An 18,332-nucleotide genomic window follows, 5' to 3' on the forward strand; every position below is an offset into this window, starting at 1 on the left:
TTTTCCAGACGCCTCTACTCTCCACATTCTCAGAGGACGATCTCTAAAATCTAAACATGACTCTTTGATGGCCCTGCAACATTAAACATCTCCCACAAACCTCTTCTGACTGATTTGTAGATTTGCTGACAACTTGAAAGTCTCATCACATGTATTATAGTATGTCGACCCCACACTCCCACCCTGAGAAGTCATTTGCTGCAGCCACTGCAATCACTGCCCTTCTGCTGTTAACACCCCTGCTTTAATGCATAGCTTGGGAAACTTAATCCAAGGTTTGCATTTTCTTCAGTCCAACAAACCGGGAAATTCTTTCTTGTATCTACACAACCAACCGCAGAAAGACTGCTGCTAAACCTCAGCAAATGGTCACAAGGGTTTTACAGTTTCTTAAATCACAAAGTTCTATAAAAGCATGAGAGTTCAGCCAAGTGATTTACAAGAAAAAATCAAATGACCTGAAGTCCAGATGCAACAAATATTGTGCTCCACTGGCTCTGAGACTTAATTCCAAATAAAGCTACAGATGTAGGACCAACTAATATAAAAGTTCCTTAAGAACAATTTAAAGATCAACTAGTGTTCTACTTTTCATAACAAGGGAGCAGTTGACAGCAATTAATTTGAGAGTTTTCTTATTAGCGCAGAGGTTGTTGTTTAGGAAAAGGGAAACATAGTATCACCCTAGTCAATCTCCCTCTTGTATAATTTCTTCAGATAGTGTTTCTTGAGAATCACATACTGTGAAAGCAAAGCAAAAGTAACTGGTGTAGTACCCGAGCAAAACACTGAAGGGATTCATGTCACTTTGCACATTGGTTTTATAATGACAGTCATATAACTTCAGAAGCTTGGGGCTGAAGGCCTTGTTTGGAAGCACTGTATTGATTACAATGAAGGGATGGCTGAGCACTTTTGCTGTTGGTTCTCTGGTTGACATTGGAAAACATCCAGCCTGTAATGGTTAAAGAAATAATTTAAAAATTTGGGGAAATCTGAAAAGTTGTTTTTTTGGCCGAGAGTTGGATAAGGAGATTGATATCACTCATGCAGATGGTATCAATCTTCTCTCTAACTCAGCGCCAGTGAGTCAATTGCCGGATTTCCCAAAATACCAAACAATATGTTGTGGAAAACTATAGCCCAAAAGCTAGTCAAATTAAAATACGCCCCCTCCACACCTTTCAAAAGTCACAATTGAGGAGCTGACTCCAAAAATGTCTTCAACTATTTCTAATTTATGATTCGACATCCACTACCATCCTACACATTGATAAGCTAACCATACAGATGTGTGAAAGTAGGTAGGGATTTAACTTTGTCACTCTCTTTAAAAAACTCTGTCACTTCTTGCATGTGTGTACAAGAGCAACACCATGACAACTATGAAGACAAACTGAGCAGACGTGTGTGCCCTTATCCTCATTTGAACAATTCTCACGTGTAACTACTCTCCATAACGATTGCCTTAGCCTCATGTTTAAGTGTGGTCGTCCACAACAGCTTTAAATACTTTTGTTTCAGCTGTGGTCGGATGACGTGCCAAATAAACTATTTTCAGCACCTCCAAAAAGTTTGGGAAACATACATCCTCAATCACTACTACAAGTGATGACATCCTAAAAAAGACAATTTATTGTTTTGTCTGTGGGTTTGGCCAAGTTTGACTTATTTCATTTGAAAGAGTACTAGTTGATGTGCAGTATTTATTTGCCGCTTTCATTTATGCTTAATGTATTAAAGACGCATTCGCAATCTCAGTTTTTCTATATGTCTGCAGTTATACGCATTAAAGGGTAAAGAGTTTGGCTGTGATGTAATGCTTGCCAATGATCTGAATCCTTCAAACAGCTCTTTGTTATGAATGAATCAAATGTCAATTACCCTCCTGTTGTCACACACACTAGTTCAGTTGGTTGTAACGTCATCTCTAAGCTGGTTTTCCATTTCTCAAGAAGAAGAAATCTGACAGAAGCTGTTCGTTTTCATCAATGTTGCGTTTATAAAATGTCCCCCTAGCTCTTCAATAAATACAGAAAGCTGTAAACCATTTCACGGTCTCTTTCTCGGGGACAAACCAAAGCTTGGGGATGTTCCCCACGATGACTCCACTTACTCACCAATAAACTGTGGTCGTCAAACATATCTCACATTGTCCAATTTAACAGGCAACACTAGCATTTCTTACAACAACCAGCTTGAAGTACAAGGGCTTACAAGGCCCACTTGAAAGATGTTGTAAGATTTTTACATCGATTTTCCAAACTTTGCAGAGTGCTTCAGAGTTTTGTTGTTAGCAAAGTTTTTCTCACCATGGGCCTGTACTTGAGTTCTAACAGATGGGTTGTTCTCATTTGCTCTCTGAAAAAGCCTATTCTTCTTGTATTTGAATGCTTTATGTTGAACCCCATGTTTCTTGATAGTTTTTTCCCTCCATGCTTTTGTTTAGCATACTTTGCACATTACTCCTGCCTGTTGTAAGTTTGGAGCTACAAGTGACGATATTTGATAACAGGGTGCATTATGCTTGCTATGCCTCCAATCTCAAAAACTATTTGCCTCTTACTGCAAATCATTTGGGGCTTCCTGTATAGCCAGCGCTTATTCAGATAAGGAATAGAGGATATATAGTCCAATACTATCTTTTCCATGCAGACGTTATTGTTTACAGGCTGACTAGCAATTTAAGAGGCCAGAATTAATCGTTGAGTTGATCGATGACATCTACAATCAAAATTGTTCTGTGCATTAATATGCTAATTTCTGTTTATAGAGATTTATAAAAAAACAGATTTTCTTAAAGATGATTGCCTGTGGTTCATGGTAGGGTTGTTGAATTCGACCTGTTTTACTCTCCATCGGGACTGTTTTCCTGCATACAACCAATTCTGGCAAAATTGCTAGTGGACAATACAGCTGTGACTACAAAAAAAAAAAAAACTAGCACTCTTGCTTGTCCTTCCTCTCCAGATTCCGTATTCATCTGCAGAATCTGATTACACATAGACTGCCATGCCTCTATCAGGGTTACAGGCTGCCATGATAGTAACATGTCAATGACGGGATGCGGTACCCTCAAGCACACCCTGATTTTTTTTCTCCCTCTGTCCCTTTTGGGACAATGATTTACACATATTTTAGTTTACAACTAAAAGTGTATCTCCCTGCTGGCCGCTGGACAGATAGCATGCTAAATGACTTTTTAAACAAGCGGCTACTTCCACATCCTATATTTAGACAGAAAATCAATATTTTTCAAAACTATAAAGATAAAAGGTAAAATAAGAGAAATGGGCAATCCAAAAATACTTTCATGTCTGACAATGACTTCTCTTTGAATTGTAAAGCAAACAGATGAAATAATGCTGTAAATTACAGTTAACCCATCATATTGTTCTTGGATAACGAAGGGCACACGTTATCTCACAGTCACATGGTTTAATTTTTAGACCTGTGTAAGCAGTGAGGGGAATCAGAGCCAGGTGGAGTTATATGAGCTTCTGAAAAGGTATCGTCCTCGACTCTGTAATAGTCAAAACATCTGCGAGAGGTTGTCTGCTCCGAGTTGCCAACTGTGTAGAATTTATTTAATACGGAGGAGGATTAGGGCCAATGGGAAATAAATAATGAGTGGAGTAAGATGTGTTGTCATTATGTACTTCAAGAAAAAAATCAGAAATGTTGAGTAAAAAGTTGGGAAAAAATTGAATACCATTTCGAGATAATTTTTTTACTACTACTACTTTATTCTCGACATGTTTTTTTCTCAATATTTTGTTTTTTTTCCCCAAGATTTCAACTTTTTTAATTGATGTTTGAACTTTTTTTTCCTTAATATTTAGACTTTTCTCTTGAAGTGCATAATTAAAAACAATCTTCTCCTTTATCAATATTTATTTCACCTATCTGTCCCTAATCCTTTTCCGTAGTTATAAGTATAAAACAGCTATGCATGCACTTTTTATGGCAAAAATCTGATTGTGTTTTTGATTTGAAAATGACTAACATACACTCTTGTGATTCTGCATACCAAAACTTCCTCAAGGGAGTGGAAACTATGTGTGTTAACTCCTGGGTCGACACTTTTCTTTTTCTTCCCTGGAAACCCAGACAGGCAGTCAGGACCAGCTGTACTGGGTCACTGATGTTTTTCACTCGTAATTTATCAAACTCTCTTCATGCCGAGTCCTTTTTCTCTCCAGCGAGGGCAGCACAGCGTTCCCTTGCACAGCTCAAAGACACATCTGCAAAGAATTAGCCAAGTTCTTTTGTCCACGTTGCTGGAATTCACCCCTATTCCTGACTCAATCGAGCTAAAAGAATTTGAATACATCAACGTCCTAGTTGGAGAATAAGGAGGGAAAGTTATGACGAGGCCTCCTGCATGAGACTTGTCATTGAGTCAAGAGGGAAAATTTTAAGTTTCTTGTCCGGTCATGATACTAAATTTACCATAAAACAAACACCAATTTCTTCAGTGCAGCCGCTGAGACAACATCTGACAGTCTTTCTCTATTTTGCTTGAGACATGAAGCCTACTTTTAAGCATTTTAAATTCTCTGTCTACATTGTCTGAAGATGGGTATTTTATTGAAGACGTTTTTATCTGCAGCTGTCTTTGTTTTAATTTTTTTTCAAAGTCCTTCAAAACCTGCCAGAAATCTAGCCTTAGAAATGGTGCCCCCCATCCCCCCCCCCTTTTTGCATTTAATTATTCATTTTCATGTAATCATTATGACCTCATCAGAGTGACACCACACATCATTTTAAAATCCTGCTTTCACTATTCCATTCCCAGGTCTGTTATCCTTTTACTTAAAACCCACACGTTTTATTCCATAACATCTCTGCTCCTGTTGAATTACTTTATACTCTTAGATTTAAACTCTTGTCTTTCTTCTCTGCTAGGTTTTCCCTCCACCCTCCCATTTCCAAAACTCAGCCTATTCAAATAAGGTCAAGTTCAGCTCAAAATCCTACGACAGAAACAGACGATCTAAAATCACTCTTCTCTTTCATAAATACTGGGTTTCCATTTCACTTGCAGCACCGAGTAGGGTTGCACAACTCACACACACACACGTCTGGTGGACTACGTGGCACTCTGCACATGCACAATGTTCTCTACAACCAGGAGGAGGAGTGCTTTATCAAGACACAGGCCAGAAAATGTTTCTTTGTGCCATGATTCATGATGATATCTTTTACTCCCTGTATTTTCTCTTAGTGCAGAACAACATAAATGCAAGCTGAAATCCCAGTGATAAAGAGAAGTATTTGCTTTGTTTGGCTTTTGATATATTATTTATTTCCAGGATTGATTTAAACAGCTCTCTATTTGAAGAGACAACAACAGAGTAAATGTTGGTGTAACTATGGACATAAATCACACTCCAGGGCAGGGAATTAAAAGGGATGTTGAGATATCACTGATGGTAGTTGTAAACATGTCACAGTTAGCAAGTGAAAATCAGTAGCTGGTTTTATGGTCACTTGGCTGCAGAGGAGATACGCTGTGAACACACTGACACATTATCACCATAAGCCTTCTGAAAGGAGTTTTAACTGTATGAGCTACCTGTTATTCTAATAACCATATGACCTACAAAATATCAGAATATCAGGAAGAAAAATATTTACCTTTGGGTTTTTTTAATGTATGTTTTCACTGTCATTACTTCAATTTCTACCAAAGCAATTTATGTCTTTGATGGAAGACTTTCTTTAGGTTGTTTCACAGTCTGACTAGCTAAGATGGTCATTTGTCAAGATTCACAAGATTCTCCCTGTTATAGATTTGTATTAAGCAGCATTTTAGCCAAAAGTAGCCTAAGATTTTCCTTCAGGGAATACGCATGCAGGCACAGATACAAGATGAACAGAGATAAAAGCAGAGAGTTGACTGAGGAAAGGACAGTTAAATTGTCAGAAATGCAAATACACAAGTCAACACAATTAATGGTAAACACCCTTTATTAGCTCTTTCAAAATGACAAGTCCATGTAATTTATGAAACACACTGAGAGGTGTGGCTGTGTCATTATAACAGTAAAACTTAAGGAGTATGATGTTATATTCACGTCAAACATGCTTGTTAAAGTTTAGGCTTTAACAAGCATGTTCATCACTAAGACATGATGCAAGAATGTTAATGGCTTTGTCAACCAAACTCAAATTACATAGCGACAAAATCTGAGAGAAATAAAGCATCTATTCACCTAGATGTGGTATCTACCATACTGCGATATAGTTTAGGCTTCAAAGTCTCATCCTTGTAATATTACAGTAATTCATCTTAAACAGTCAAAAAAGACAAATGACCTCATCACTGAGTTCCACTTTAGCTTCTCTAGCTTCAAATCATTTGAGAAATATAATTTATAATTTAATTGTCAGAAAATTGTTAGATAAAACTATCTTAATCCATGCTCATACGTTTGCGAGTGAGTTTTATTTATAAGTTTTAAGTGTTAGAGGTGAAGTTGTGTCACTATTGGACAGAGCCAGGCTAGCTGTTTCTTTTTTCTCTGCTAAGCTCATCTAAGCTAACCTAGCTGCTAGCTGTACTTTAGCTTCATATGTACAGATAACAAGGTGGGAGGCACTAGCAGGGGTAAACACTGTCCTCAGTCAGTAAGGTCTTGGGTTTAAACACATACCTTCTACCATATACCATCTGGCCTCAAGTGCACCTTAGTAATGAAAACAATAAAAGTTAAACTGATGAAGATAACAAATCAAGGAATTCAAGTTTGTTTGCAAGTAAACGTAACTGCTTTTTATCTCTTGTCAAATAAATCTGACTTCTCAGGTAACTTTATGACCATGCAACAGAAAGAAGAAGAAAAAAAGTTTTTTTTCCCCCTGGGTAAAGAAAGGTTACTTAAGAACAAAAAGTGGGAAAACTGTGGCTTTCAAGCACATACATTTTTTCAGATGCTGCAAAGGCCTTGTATTCAAACTGGCCGATTATGCCATTACGTGACTCACACATTTAGACTTAAAAAGAAGGATGGCTCCATCTACAGGAGCTAACATTGCATAGAATAGATTTTTACAGATGATTGCACTTTGTCCTGTGTTCTTCCATTTAGATAACTTAAATCAATATAAGGAAAAACTAACTGAGCTACTTTTTCCACTGTTTAGGTTTGAATACAAAGTGCAAACCTGAATCCTCATATCTGAGAATTCAACATTAAGTAGTGAATTAAAAACATAGATAACTAGTTGTAACATCAACGGATCATTGGTACAACTGTTGTTTATGATGTGCAACAAGCTTCACTCACATTTTCACTTTCATTTCCAACTTCAACATCACCTGAAGAACAGGTTTTTTTTTTTTTGATAAACAGGTTCTTCATTTAGAAATCTTTTTTACTTCTGTGATTCACGAGATATCCATGAAATAATTCATGATTTGTCAATAAGAACAGTACAAAAAGACATTCAATGCGGCTAAGTTTATTTATTGAATGCAAAATATAGATACATAAAAAGTAACAAAATGATAGCCTCACAGTCAAAGCACAACATAGCATTTAAACGCATGCTTAAATTTCATCAGTGCATTATATAATCATTATAATACTGGCCAGTCCACCATTAGCTAGCCCACTACTAGTCCACCATTTGGCACTGATGAAACTTTTGCTCTGACAGACTGCATGCTGTAACAGGGTTAACTAATTGTTTTGCAATCATACTTCATGTTCATTAGGCTTCTGCATGAAAAATTGAAATTTGTTAATTGAGTCAAGAGGGAAAATTTAATCAGAAGAATGTAAAACATGTACAGCACTGTTGTATGTTGTGCCTAAGTCTGCGCCATGGCAGGAAAAGACAAGTTAGACGCTATTTAATAATTTATATTTGATATAACATGATTATTTGTGCGTGAAGTTCAGTGCAAAAGGTGAAGTTGTGAAAAGACATCCCAAAAGCAGAAAGAACAAAGGTGCGTTAGAGGGTTTAGCCTGGAGAAGACCGTTTGCTTTACACAGCGAAGACCATGTGTCCTGAGAAGTAGCTTTTGGTGCTCAGGCCACTGATCCCAGCTTTTGACTCCACCCACACTTTGTCTCCCACCTCCAGCTGGAGCACCGTGTCCCCTGATGCCATAAGCCGACCTCCCTGATGGAAGGGGTAACTATGCAGTACCACATTGTTGTTACACCACAGGTCCATGCTTTTTGCACTGCTGTAGGACATGCAGACAAAGCTGAACTGATAGACACCGGGGATGACACATGTAAACACCCCCGTCTGCGCGCTGTAATGGTTCTGTTCATTGTAGATGATGTGATGGAAGTGAATAATTTTCTCTGAAGTTGAGCTGTACTTGCCCAGGAGGACGGAGAAAGCAGATTGTGGCTGTGAAGCATTAATGTTGAGTGCTATCTGTCCTGGGGGGCCTCTGGGGCCAGGGGGTCCTACTGGACCTACAGAGATACACAAATATCGATTTATTCAAAATGTTGTATTTAGGCACAGCCTGTTGTCGGCTTGTATAAATCATATTTTCAGCTTTATATCAACTTTAATGAGATGCATTTCTAAACTACTACTATGTTTTGAGTTGTCCAAATGTGGCAACTAAATTAGCAAATTCACTCAAATATCTACAGTCTTTTTTTTTAATTGCTTAAAGCTTCTTTGACAAACTTTAGGTATGTGTTGATTTTTTGTGCCCCCTGTTGACAAAGCTGTACCTCTTACCTCTTTGCTGAATTTGTCCTGTACATGTGTTTAGTTTAGTTTAGTTTCTTTAATTTAACTGTCAAATATATTACTTACCTGCCCCGCGGCACAGTTTCAGACATTAAATATTACTATAGACATAGTCTAATTTGTAGCTTGGATAGAGGCGTCAATAGTCATATCAGGCTCCTTCATAACTAGCTTAGAACTCCTCCCAGAATCTTTGACGAATACGTTGTAGTCAGTGACTTGTTGTGGGTCAGTATGTGTTAAAATGGCATATTGTTAAAAACATGTCAAAACAGGCATGAAAATAATATTAAGATTAAGTACCTTGTTGTCCTCGGGGCCCTCTTGGTCCAGGGTCTCTTGGTCCTCGCTCACATTCTGTATATGAAGGAAATATAGAAGTTAAATATTGTTGGGCTTTGTTATCGACATATATTTTTTTTAAATGTTCTTGTATTTGATGACCACTGTCACCAAGGTGACAAAATGTTAAATACAAGAGGTATTAAATTTAAATGTGCACTTTTTAAAGAAGGTGGGGTTACATTGTGCTCTTAAAGTGTGAAAACTACTTGTTAGTATTTAAAACCGACCTCTTTTGAATTGACTTCATTACAGCCACCATCAGCGCCTGTAAGATTAAACACCACACATGAAGAACAATATCCATACAAGGGGTTAGAAAAGAAATAAAACACACCAGGTTAAAAAAACACAGTGGGTGACAAATTATTGTGAAAATGGTGCTCCCCTCCCGAAGTCAAAAAGTCTTGTGCTGTGCTGTTTCACCTGTGCAGCGCTCTCTCCAGGCCGACAGGTTCAGAGTCGGAAGTGCTGAGCAGTTAACACGTCGGTTCCTGCGTGATTCCACCTGGAACGGGTCAGTGGGGATCGTTGTGATTCCAGTGTTGTCACAAATGATCTTTGCTAATGAAGCTCTGGACAGAGCAGCTCTCTGTCTCGGTGTGAAGACACCTGGGTTCTCGTACCAAAGTCTGATTGTTTCAGCAAGAGAAACAGAAGAAGAGATAAGTGCACAGTGACTTCATTTGAAATGCACATATTTTTGAGATTTGTTTTCAGTCTGCAGATCGCACTTGATACAGCATGTCAGTCAGAAATGGTTAAGCTTGAAATTGTGTTTATTGGACTGGTCAAAGTGGTGCCTTAAGATAGTACCACACATGCACATGTACTCACCTGTCACCTTGGCGGATCTTCTTGAACTGTTGTGCAATGAGGCAGGCAAACAAAGGTCCAACACGACCACCGCGCACAAATGGCTCTGCCACACCTCCCAGCCAGATATCAATGTTTTCAGGTGTACCATAGAGCTCCAGCAGCCTCCTGGCCAGGTCAGTGTTGTTCAGAACCTGAGCAAGTTGTGCCTGGTTTGTGGGCGCTGACAGGCCGCAGAACCTTCGCCACGAGTTGTAGCCTAGAGGAGTTGATGCAAAAAGCAGGGAATTGATGAGGACTGTAAAGAAAGACGAAATATTAAAACGGAAATTTAAAATGCAGAAAACTACGGGAGGAATGTACCAGGCAAGCCATGGTCACGTCCCCTCTCCATGTTGAGAGAACCCAGGTCCAGAGCCAGATGCTGCACAAACTGGAACAGCCTCTCCCTCAGAGCGTTGACCAACATGTGATCCTGAGTGTTTAGTTTAGCAGGGCGTCCAACCAAACCACGGAGCAGAGGGTCAATGCCACCTAGAGAGAGAGAGAGAGAGAGAGAGAGAGAAGTCAAATTAGGGTGACCGTAAAGAACAGAGGTGAATTATATGTTAGAAACTTCTCTCTGGATAGCTCACCCTCAAAGACGATTCTCCAGGGGGCGAAGAAGGCCTGGAACAGAGGAACACTGCGGAACTGAGGGTTCTCCCTGTAGTTTGCATCAAGACGAGCCAGGACTGGCTGGATGGCCAAGTGGGCAAAGCGGTAAGCGGCTGTTGCAAAGACGTTGGCGATGCTGGGGTCAACATTGGGATTGTAGCCGGGGTAGCGGCCGAGCTGTGTGGCCATTGCTCTGTCGCCCACAATGTGTGGCAGGTAGTCCCTGAACACAAACACCTGAGTAGGACAGAGAGATTTATTTCAGTAAGTGTGCACTCACACTTGGTAAAGTTGGCGCTCATACTGTGTGCCCATGCTTGTGCTTGTGCATGAACTGTACCGTGCCGAAGCACACCTCTTCCAAGCGTACCAACGCCAAGGTAGTGCATCGTACTTAAACACGGATCGGTGCACTCAAACTACTGACTAGTCAAACGAACTGGACTTAAGGGGTGAAGTGCGCTTGGGCAGGGTACGGATTGCCTAGTGTGAGTGCACCCTAAAAGACGATAGGCTGTAAGACCCATGTCCAGACGACTGACTCTATTATTTACCTGCGTGTAGGCACCCATAATCTTGCGGGCCTCTTGGTAGAGGGTCTCACTGTCCCACTGTGGGTTCAAACGCTTTAGCTGACGAGCCAGGCGGTTATGCTCCCGCATGAACAGTGTGTGAATAGAAGTCAGAGCGATGTTCTCATCAACGCGGACGTCACCTAACAGACAGAATTGTTCAGGTTAAGAAGTTGTTCAGAGGAGTTAATCCTTACTTTGGATTCATAATCAACTTAACTTGTTAATACAGATAAATCATTTATTCATGCTTTATATAGCTGTAGTTCAACTCCTTAGACCCTGAATGTCCTGACAAAAAAAAAAAAACAATGACATCAACAGTAATTTTTAAAAAGTTCCTAAATAGCAATGTGCTTTGATGAAATTGGTCTGTAGTGTTACATTTTCTGTTATTCAGGCAGCAGGCTTTGGGCTAGAATAGGATCAACAACAGGATTTCACAGCCTGGTCAAACAAAATTCTTATTATTCAAAAGTGGTTCAATACTGATTGTAAAAACATTTTTAAAAAACATTTACAAACCATTTACGCATTTTTATGTTCAAGTGACGTTGCATGGTGATGTACCTGCAAGGAAACAGGGCACCTCTCTGGCGTTGGCGTTGTTGGTGACGTTTCTACGAGTGGCGCACATGTTCTCCTCTAGAGTGTGGAAGGGCAGCAGCTCCCGGCCGTTATCTCTGAACTCTGTGTTCACCCGCAGCAGACCGTCATCGCTGCTGAGGTTGCGAAGATTCAATGCAAGATTCTCCTCAGAGCCGTACACCTGACCGAGATCCAGGAAGGCTGTCAGGGCATTGATCTGCTCCCTCTTTGCAGGTTCTCCACCAAAGTTGTAGGCTGAAAATCCGGTTCCACAAACTGGGGCAGATCTGAACGCAGGGAGGCAGCTGTCTGGACCCGTAGGCAGGCGGGGGTCACCAGGAGGGATCTGGATTTATGAATGAGTCAAAGGTTACAGAAGTGAAAATCACTTCTGAATATTTAGGTTTGACTTGTCACACTAACCGGAATGGGGATGCATGGCTCAGTTTTCTCGCAACTCTCATCACAGTTTATCCCGCTGCTGAAAGAGACGATGCTGGGGGAGAAGGGCGTGAAGGTGAGATCGTGGTCATTCCACTGCCCAAACAAGGTCACCATGTGAGTGAAATCTGAATCGTTCACCACGCCTGCATCCGATGTGCTTAGGATGTTGTTTGACACTTGACGCACCTGAAAAGACAGGAACCGTATATTCTTATTTAAAATAATCATTTATGCATAATAGCTAGCTAAAGAGAGTGTGTGTGATTCCAAGGCTGTACCAGTGGGAGCATGAAGTTGTTGAAAGTTCGGTTTACGTTCCAGCCTTTCGGTTCAGCTATGCCGTCATCATACTGAGCAGGTAGCCACCGAGCAAATGGTGTGTTGGAGGCTCCGAAACGAGGGTTATTTCTAAACGTAAGCCAGAGACATCAGGTTTAGTAACGCTGCTTGACAAAACCCCAGGAAAGAGTACACAACTTTTTTTTTTCGTAAATTTACAGGGACTTTTCTGTTCTGAAGGGCAAAAAATCGAAATAGGTAACAAAAGTTGATAATGTGGATTAGATGAATACATGTGTTTGCTGTCCACAGTTGAGCTAAAGTCAAGATACGGGTAAAGCTGCTATTACAATAAAGAAACAGTATCAAAAACATCATGGTTTCTCATTTGAAAGTTTCTCTTACACGTTGTTGCAGATGCTGCTGGCTGTGCGGTACTTGTTGAGGTTTGGTGTGGTGCGACATTCTGGAAAAGTGACTCGAGCCGCACACCCAGTTATTTCAGAAAGGCGTCTCAGGTCTTCTTCAGTGAGCAAATCTGAAAAAATGTAAAGGAAACCTTTCACGGACTAACAATGTATCTGTATGTCTAGTCATTAATTATAGCTTTGAGGTGTTTGCTTTAGCAACATTAAGAAACCCAACACCTCAGAGCCTCAACAAAGAAGGGGGAAAAGTTTTCACACAAAAAAAACAAAAATCAATGGGAGGACTGTGTATGTCTGTTTGTGTCCTCTTTGTTTGGTTGCTGCATGTCTGACCTGTTGCATTGAGAGAGCGTTTGTGAATGTGATGTGTCCGCTCTTGCAGCAGACGGAGGGTTTGTGCCATATAGTCTGCAGATCTCACAGCTAAGCGAGTATTAGCACGAGGCTGCTTGAGGAGACGGAGAGCATCGTGAGGGCGCACCACTGCCTTGCGAACTCTTCTCAGACTCCTGAAGGACAAAAAGACCACAGGGTTAAAAAAAAAGAAATATATATATATTTTTTTGTAAATTTTTATTTAGGAACATAGTTTAAGAGATGCTAGCTATATATATATATAGATATATATATTTCTTTTTTTGATTCACTTTCTACTATTCTACTTAAACTTTGAGACGTTAGATTACAAGTTAATCATTATTTTCTTCCTTTCTGTAGCTTTAACTAAACAGACATACCCAGACCTGAATTTAAAGAAATGCATTAAAAAATTAACTGCCGACTGCCATGTTTCTAAAACACAACTGTGTACCCTTAAGCCATTTGTTTTAAATATCTCACACAACCAAACAAACTCACTCTTCTCTGGAGTACTTGTAAGCACCATCCACTAGTTTCTTCGCGTCCTCAAAACACTGCTGAAGGAGAGGACTGCCGAAATGTTGTCCTGAAAAGAATACAACAATCTGGTCAAATTGTCCATCAGTGTCAATACCAATATAATTGTATAAATGTAGTATAATGTAGTTGATGTACCTGGTGGTTTGGAGTGAGCAGGCACCAGGCACAAGCCCAGCAGAAAAAGAACAGAGAGAAGCATCTCTGGAAGAAAACAAATCTAAACTAGCATCAAAGGATAAAGACAAAAATACTTTTAAAGCACCATATTACATGAATAAAAAAAAACAAAGAATCTTGATACCTGTGTGTGAAGAAGGTTGATTTTAAGATTTGAGATGCTCTTGGAGATCTGCAGCCACAGGTGTTTTGTCTCACATTTTCACCGTCCTTATATTCAGTGCAAGGCCCTGAGGCCTCGCCCCCGTGGTTGTCCAGGTGAAGCTACTGTCAGTAAAAAGCAGTTCCTTCTTCCTTCTCTCTGTGCTGAAGGAAATCCTTCATCCTTATCAATTTTTATCTCCGGCAAATGATTGGACCGATGTGATCTAGAGGACTGTAGATTAAGTGGTATTCAGTGTGCTTTAGGAATGCTCAAATAGTGAGAAGAGTCCATGCACAATCAGTTTTGTTGTTTTTCTGAATTTTAGTATGAAGCGATTAGACGTAACAATGTGCTTATTTTTTATTATTATTTTTCACACGAATGTGTTCAAGGAGCTTTGCAATCAAGTTAAATGTTTTTTTACTCCTTTATTCATAGTTGACAGTTGAAAAATTACAAGATTAGGACCGTTATCTGGCCCTTTTTTTTCACTTGTTCACTGATGTTGACATGTTGCGGCTTATGGCCCGCAGTATTACCACACAGAAACTGATGAACTTGAGAAAGTCTATGAAAAGAGGAACCAATTTACACTCATTCCTTGTGATAATGATCACAATATACTGCACAGGGAAAAAGAAGAAAAAGAAGTTAATCTGAATAGAAAGAAAAATGGGATAAAATGTTATTCTTTCCAGAGCGCTGGTAGCATAGTGGTTATTGTGTGCCCATGTACAAAATCTTACACGCGGTTGGAATCTGACCTGATGCTCATTTCCTGCATGTTATTCCCCACTTTCTCTCTCTCCCTATTTTCCAACTCTGTCCACTGTCCTGTCTCAACCATAAAGGCACCAAAAGCAAAAAAAAAAAGACTTTCCTTATGGCAGATGAAATTTAAGAGTTCCAGTCTGTGCCTCATAAACTTAACCACATAATCAGACAGATAAATAAGCGATAGGCTGTATATGTGACAAATGGTTGTGCAATGCGGAAAACGTACAACAGATATAAACCTAAATATAAGTCTGTCTTGAACCTTTGATTGCTTTTATAGCTGACAGTCAAAATGGTCACAGATAACAAACAAGGAACCGAGCTTTGGGAAGTCCATTGACCCATGAAAAGCCTTCCTCATTGCTTAACACGCTCTCTCGCTCACTATCCTAAGGTGCTTGAGAGTGTTACACCATCTATTTTGTTGTGGTGTCATTAAAGCAGTACAATGAAAACAATAGACACTGAGAATATCCCCTGGCTTTCCTTGAAGCAAAGGAAGGTTGAATGATGATTGTGCAGGTCAATGAACATGCACTCTTTAATTAAAGCGAAAACTTTCAGAAAATTAAAATACACTTATTTTATTTATTTGATAAGTGGATTTCTTGTAAAGAACAATATGATACAATTATTATATTTTCTTATTTACATGCATTTACATAATTTAGTCTTTTTTTTAATAGACTGCAATGCCACATTTGCTACACGCACAGGGAAGTTGCATTAAAGCCCATTTCATTGTGAAGGAAGACAAAAAAGCAGAACTAAGCTGCAATGGCTGAAACAGTGTTAGTCAATGTCATGGTGCAGCAAGAAATCCTATTTCTCAAGCCTGTTGGTTGGAGAGCAACCAATAAAAACAAGTTGTTTGACACTACAGGTGCACTGTTGAGAAATTCAGCTTTCAGCAGCAATTCTGCACAGTCATATGCAGGGGGGCCGCTGTGGCTCAGTGGTAGAGTTGGCCAGCTATAGATCCCCAGCTCCTGAAGCAACATGTCCGACGGTTAATACTGATGGGCACTTTACATAGCAGCCTTTGCCATCAGTGTGTGAATGGGTAGGTGTGACCTGTGTGTAAAGGTGCTTTGAGTAGTCAGAAGTCATGTCAATTTGCAATATGAAGACATTTTTTTATATTTATCACAACTGGAGATTATAAATTGTTATGTTATAGGTTACAGAATTGCCTCTTTAGGCTTTCTTTAGTTCTTAATATATGTGTGCTCTCAACCAGGAAGCTGATGTTTATTAGTTTGTTAATTTGTTGATTTAGAGCTGGTGTCATAATGATGATTGATGATGCCCTGTCTATTTTGACAGCTGCCTGATGAAGGTCTAGTACTGAAACATTGGCAATCAATGTTTGTTAAAAAGTTAGATAACGACACATTGCTCTCCTATGCAGCTTTCTTATGACATGGATGTACAAGGGTGTTTTTTTTAGTTGATAATTATTAATAGATACAAATATCAGGTTCTGTAAGATTAAACAATGCCTCATAGTTCTGTTCTTGTCAGTGTAATTCCCCATAATCCAGGAAGCACAATTGTATTGGACAAGGTATGAGTCAATTATTCCATGTACGATAACAACATTAATTCTAATAAGTTTGACAATACAAACCTGACCTTTACTGTGAACATCAGGAAGCTGGATATTTAGTACTGGAGACGATAAAGTCAAGGCGTCTCCATCTAGACAAGTCACGCTCAAACGAGTTGTGAAACTGAAGGAAGTCAAATTTTATGCACACATAAAAAATGTAAAAAAAAAAAAAAAAGTGCAGAAGCTCATAGATGTACCTAATATCTAACTGCTTTTTAGAAAAATGTAGTCCCTTTAATAGCTTTGTGAAGCAACAACAAATGCATTAACATGGCCTGAGTTGAAGGTCAACAAACGTATTGTAGTTGTAATAGTCTTGCTACACTTAATGTAAGTTTGAGGAACAAGAGGTCAACTCTCGGTTTATTTTTGCACACAATTTCCTTGTTTCAGACAAAGCCAAAGTTCTGTTCAGAGAGGAACAGGTCTGCTCTAAAGACTATTTCTGTGCAGAGCCAACAGTCTGAAATGAAACATTTTGTTTTCAGAAAAAAACACAAACTACATTTAACAAAAAAGAAGAACTTCTCAACCTAAACTTCCCCAGGCTTCACTTCACCTCGGTGTCTCCCTTCTATTTTTTTTGCCAATGCACCTGTCTTGGATGGCAGCTTTGAAATAAATAAACAGTTTAAAATTGAAATACATGAATACAGTAATTACTGCTTTGGAACATTTTTTATGTTTAAAATGAAACAGCACAGGGGAAATGGCCTCAGCTCCCCCCCCCCCCCTTTTTGTAGGTGAATTAATTTAGTTAAAGAAAAGTTAAACAAATTAACAACTTGCTACTAAACTTGCAGATTTTGTCACAAACACTGGTCCAGGAGGAAGAACTGATGAGCAGCATGCCAGGATGATTTCACAAGCTCAACTTTGAGCGACAAGGAAGAAACTCAGGCAGGAACAAAAAATGTTCCCGTCCCATCCACTGTTGTTTCTAGACAACGATTGTGACGCCAGGTACTTGGATCATTCAATAGCGCGAGGACACAATGCCAAAAGCTTTCTATTGTCAGCCTCGTCAGCACATCGAGTTAGTTTTAACGTCTCCTAAGTTTCAGACACTTATCTTACATGCTCAACAGGAAGAACAAGTCCATGTTGTAAAGTCATCACATAACCTACATCAAAGCAGTAAACAAGGGATCATTCTTGAGTTTATTACTACTGTTACTGTAGTATATGTATTTACAGTCATAAGGAGAGTTGTTCAAGGACTACTGCAGAGTTTTGAATTACTGGAAATGACACACTTTTGATACCATAAACTAGTGCTCATAAAGATAAGATAAGAGACTTGTTCTACTAACTTTTCAAAACAAAATAAATTATGCAACATGTTAACCTAGTTCACCTTTTTTGACTGCACATCAACAGCAAAAATGCAACTTGTCCTTATAAAACAAGTAAGATACACAGATAAATATGACAGATACCAACATTAGTTCCTACTAGGACGGACTCCAGAACTTTTAGTTGATAAAGGGAAAACTACAACCTTTCATTGTTATATCCTTATGTCATATGTTGTGTAAGATAAGATTGACTGAAATCATGTCTGGTTGACACAATATACAATGGAGATCAAGTCCACAGACAAAAGTCAGGCTTTTTCTTTGGCAGAAAGTGTTTCAAGACTTTGGAACCATTCTCGGAATACATTTAGATTTGTTTAATTAAAATTAGCAACCTAAAAAGTATATAGTCGGGGTGAATCTTCTTTAAATTCTAATTTTCTTTTTACTTTCACTTCTATAGTAGGACGATGAAGAGTGTCCAGGATATGGGGGAGGGAAGAGTGGCAAAGTGTAGAGGGTCTGGTCTATTGTGTCTGTAGCCTTTGATGTGGAGATCCTGCC

The 18,332-nt window shown here is 39.2% G+C and overlaps 1 protein-coding gene across 1 annotated transcript; it reads right to left on the reverse strand.

The window, feature by feature from the left end:
* Positions 1–8,284: 8,284 nt before the first annotated feature.
* On the reverse strand, positions 8,285–14,209 carry mpx (myeloid-specific peroxidase). Its single transcript, XM_020629799.3, has 16 exons — positions 14,061–14,209; positions 13,895–13,960; positions 13,718–13,805; positions 13,193–13,368; positions 12,837–12,969; positions 12,431–12,560; positions 12,132–12,338; positions 11,691–12,054; positions 11,103–11,263; positions 10,527–10,785; positions 10,255–10,425; positions 9,913–10,150; positions 9,502–9,707; positions 9,306–9,343; positions 9,037–9,090; positions 8,285–8,444 (listed from the first exon to the last, which is right to left on the reverse strand). Exons 2-16 carry the CDS (start codon positions 13,956–13,958, stop codon positions 8,436–8,438), a joined length of 2,298 nt encoding a protein of 765 aa, XP_020485455.2. The 5' UTR covers positions 13,959–13,960; positions 14,061–14,209; the 3' UTR covers positions 8,285–8,435.
* Between the last annotated feature and the right edge of the window lie 4,123 nt (positions 14,210–18,332).

This window comes from Labrus bergylta, chromosome 17, assembly GCF_963930695.1.
Source record: "Labrus bergylta chromosome 17, fLabBer1.1, whole genome shotgun sequence".
In the NCBI taxonomy this organism is placed as follows: Eukaryota; Metazoa; Chordata; class Actinopteri; order Labriformes; family Labridae; genus Labrus; species Labrus bergylta.

Coding starts and splice junctions, on each gene's coding strand:
- mpx (XM_020629799.3), bottom strand. CDS start 13,958: ATGCTTCTCTCTGTTCTTTTTCTGCTGGGCTTGTGCCTGGTGCCTGCT. Junction 10,426..10,526: donor CTGGAGAATCGTCTTTGAGG/GTGAGCTATCCA, acceptor CTCTCTCTCTAG/GTGGCATTGACCCTCTGCTC. Junction 9,091..9,305: donor ATGAAGTCAATTCAAAAGAG/GTCGGTTTTAAA, acceptor CTTCATATACAG/AATGTGAGCGAGGACCAAGA.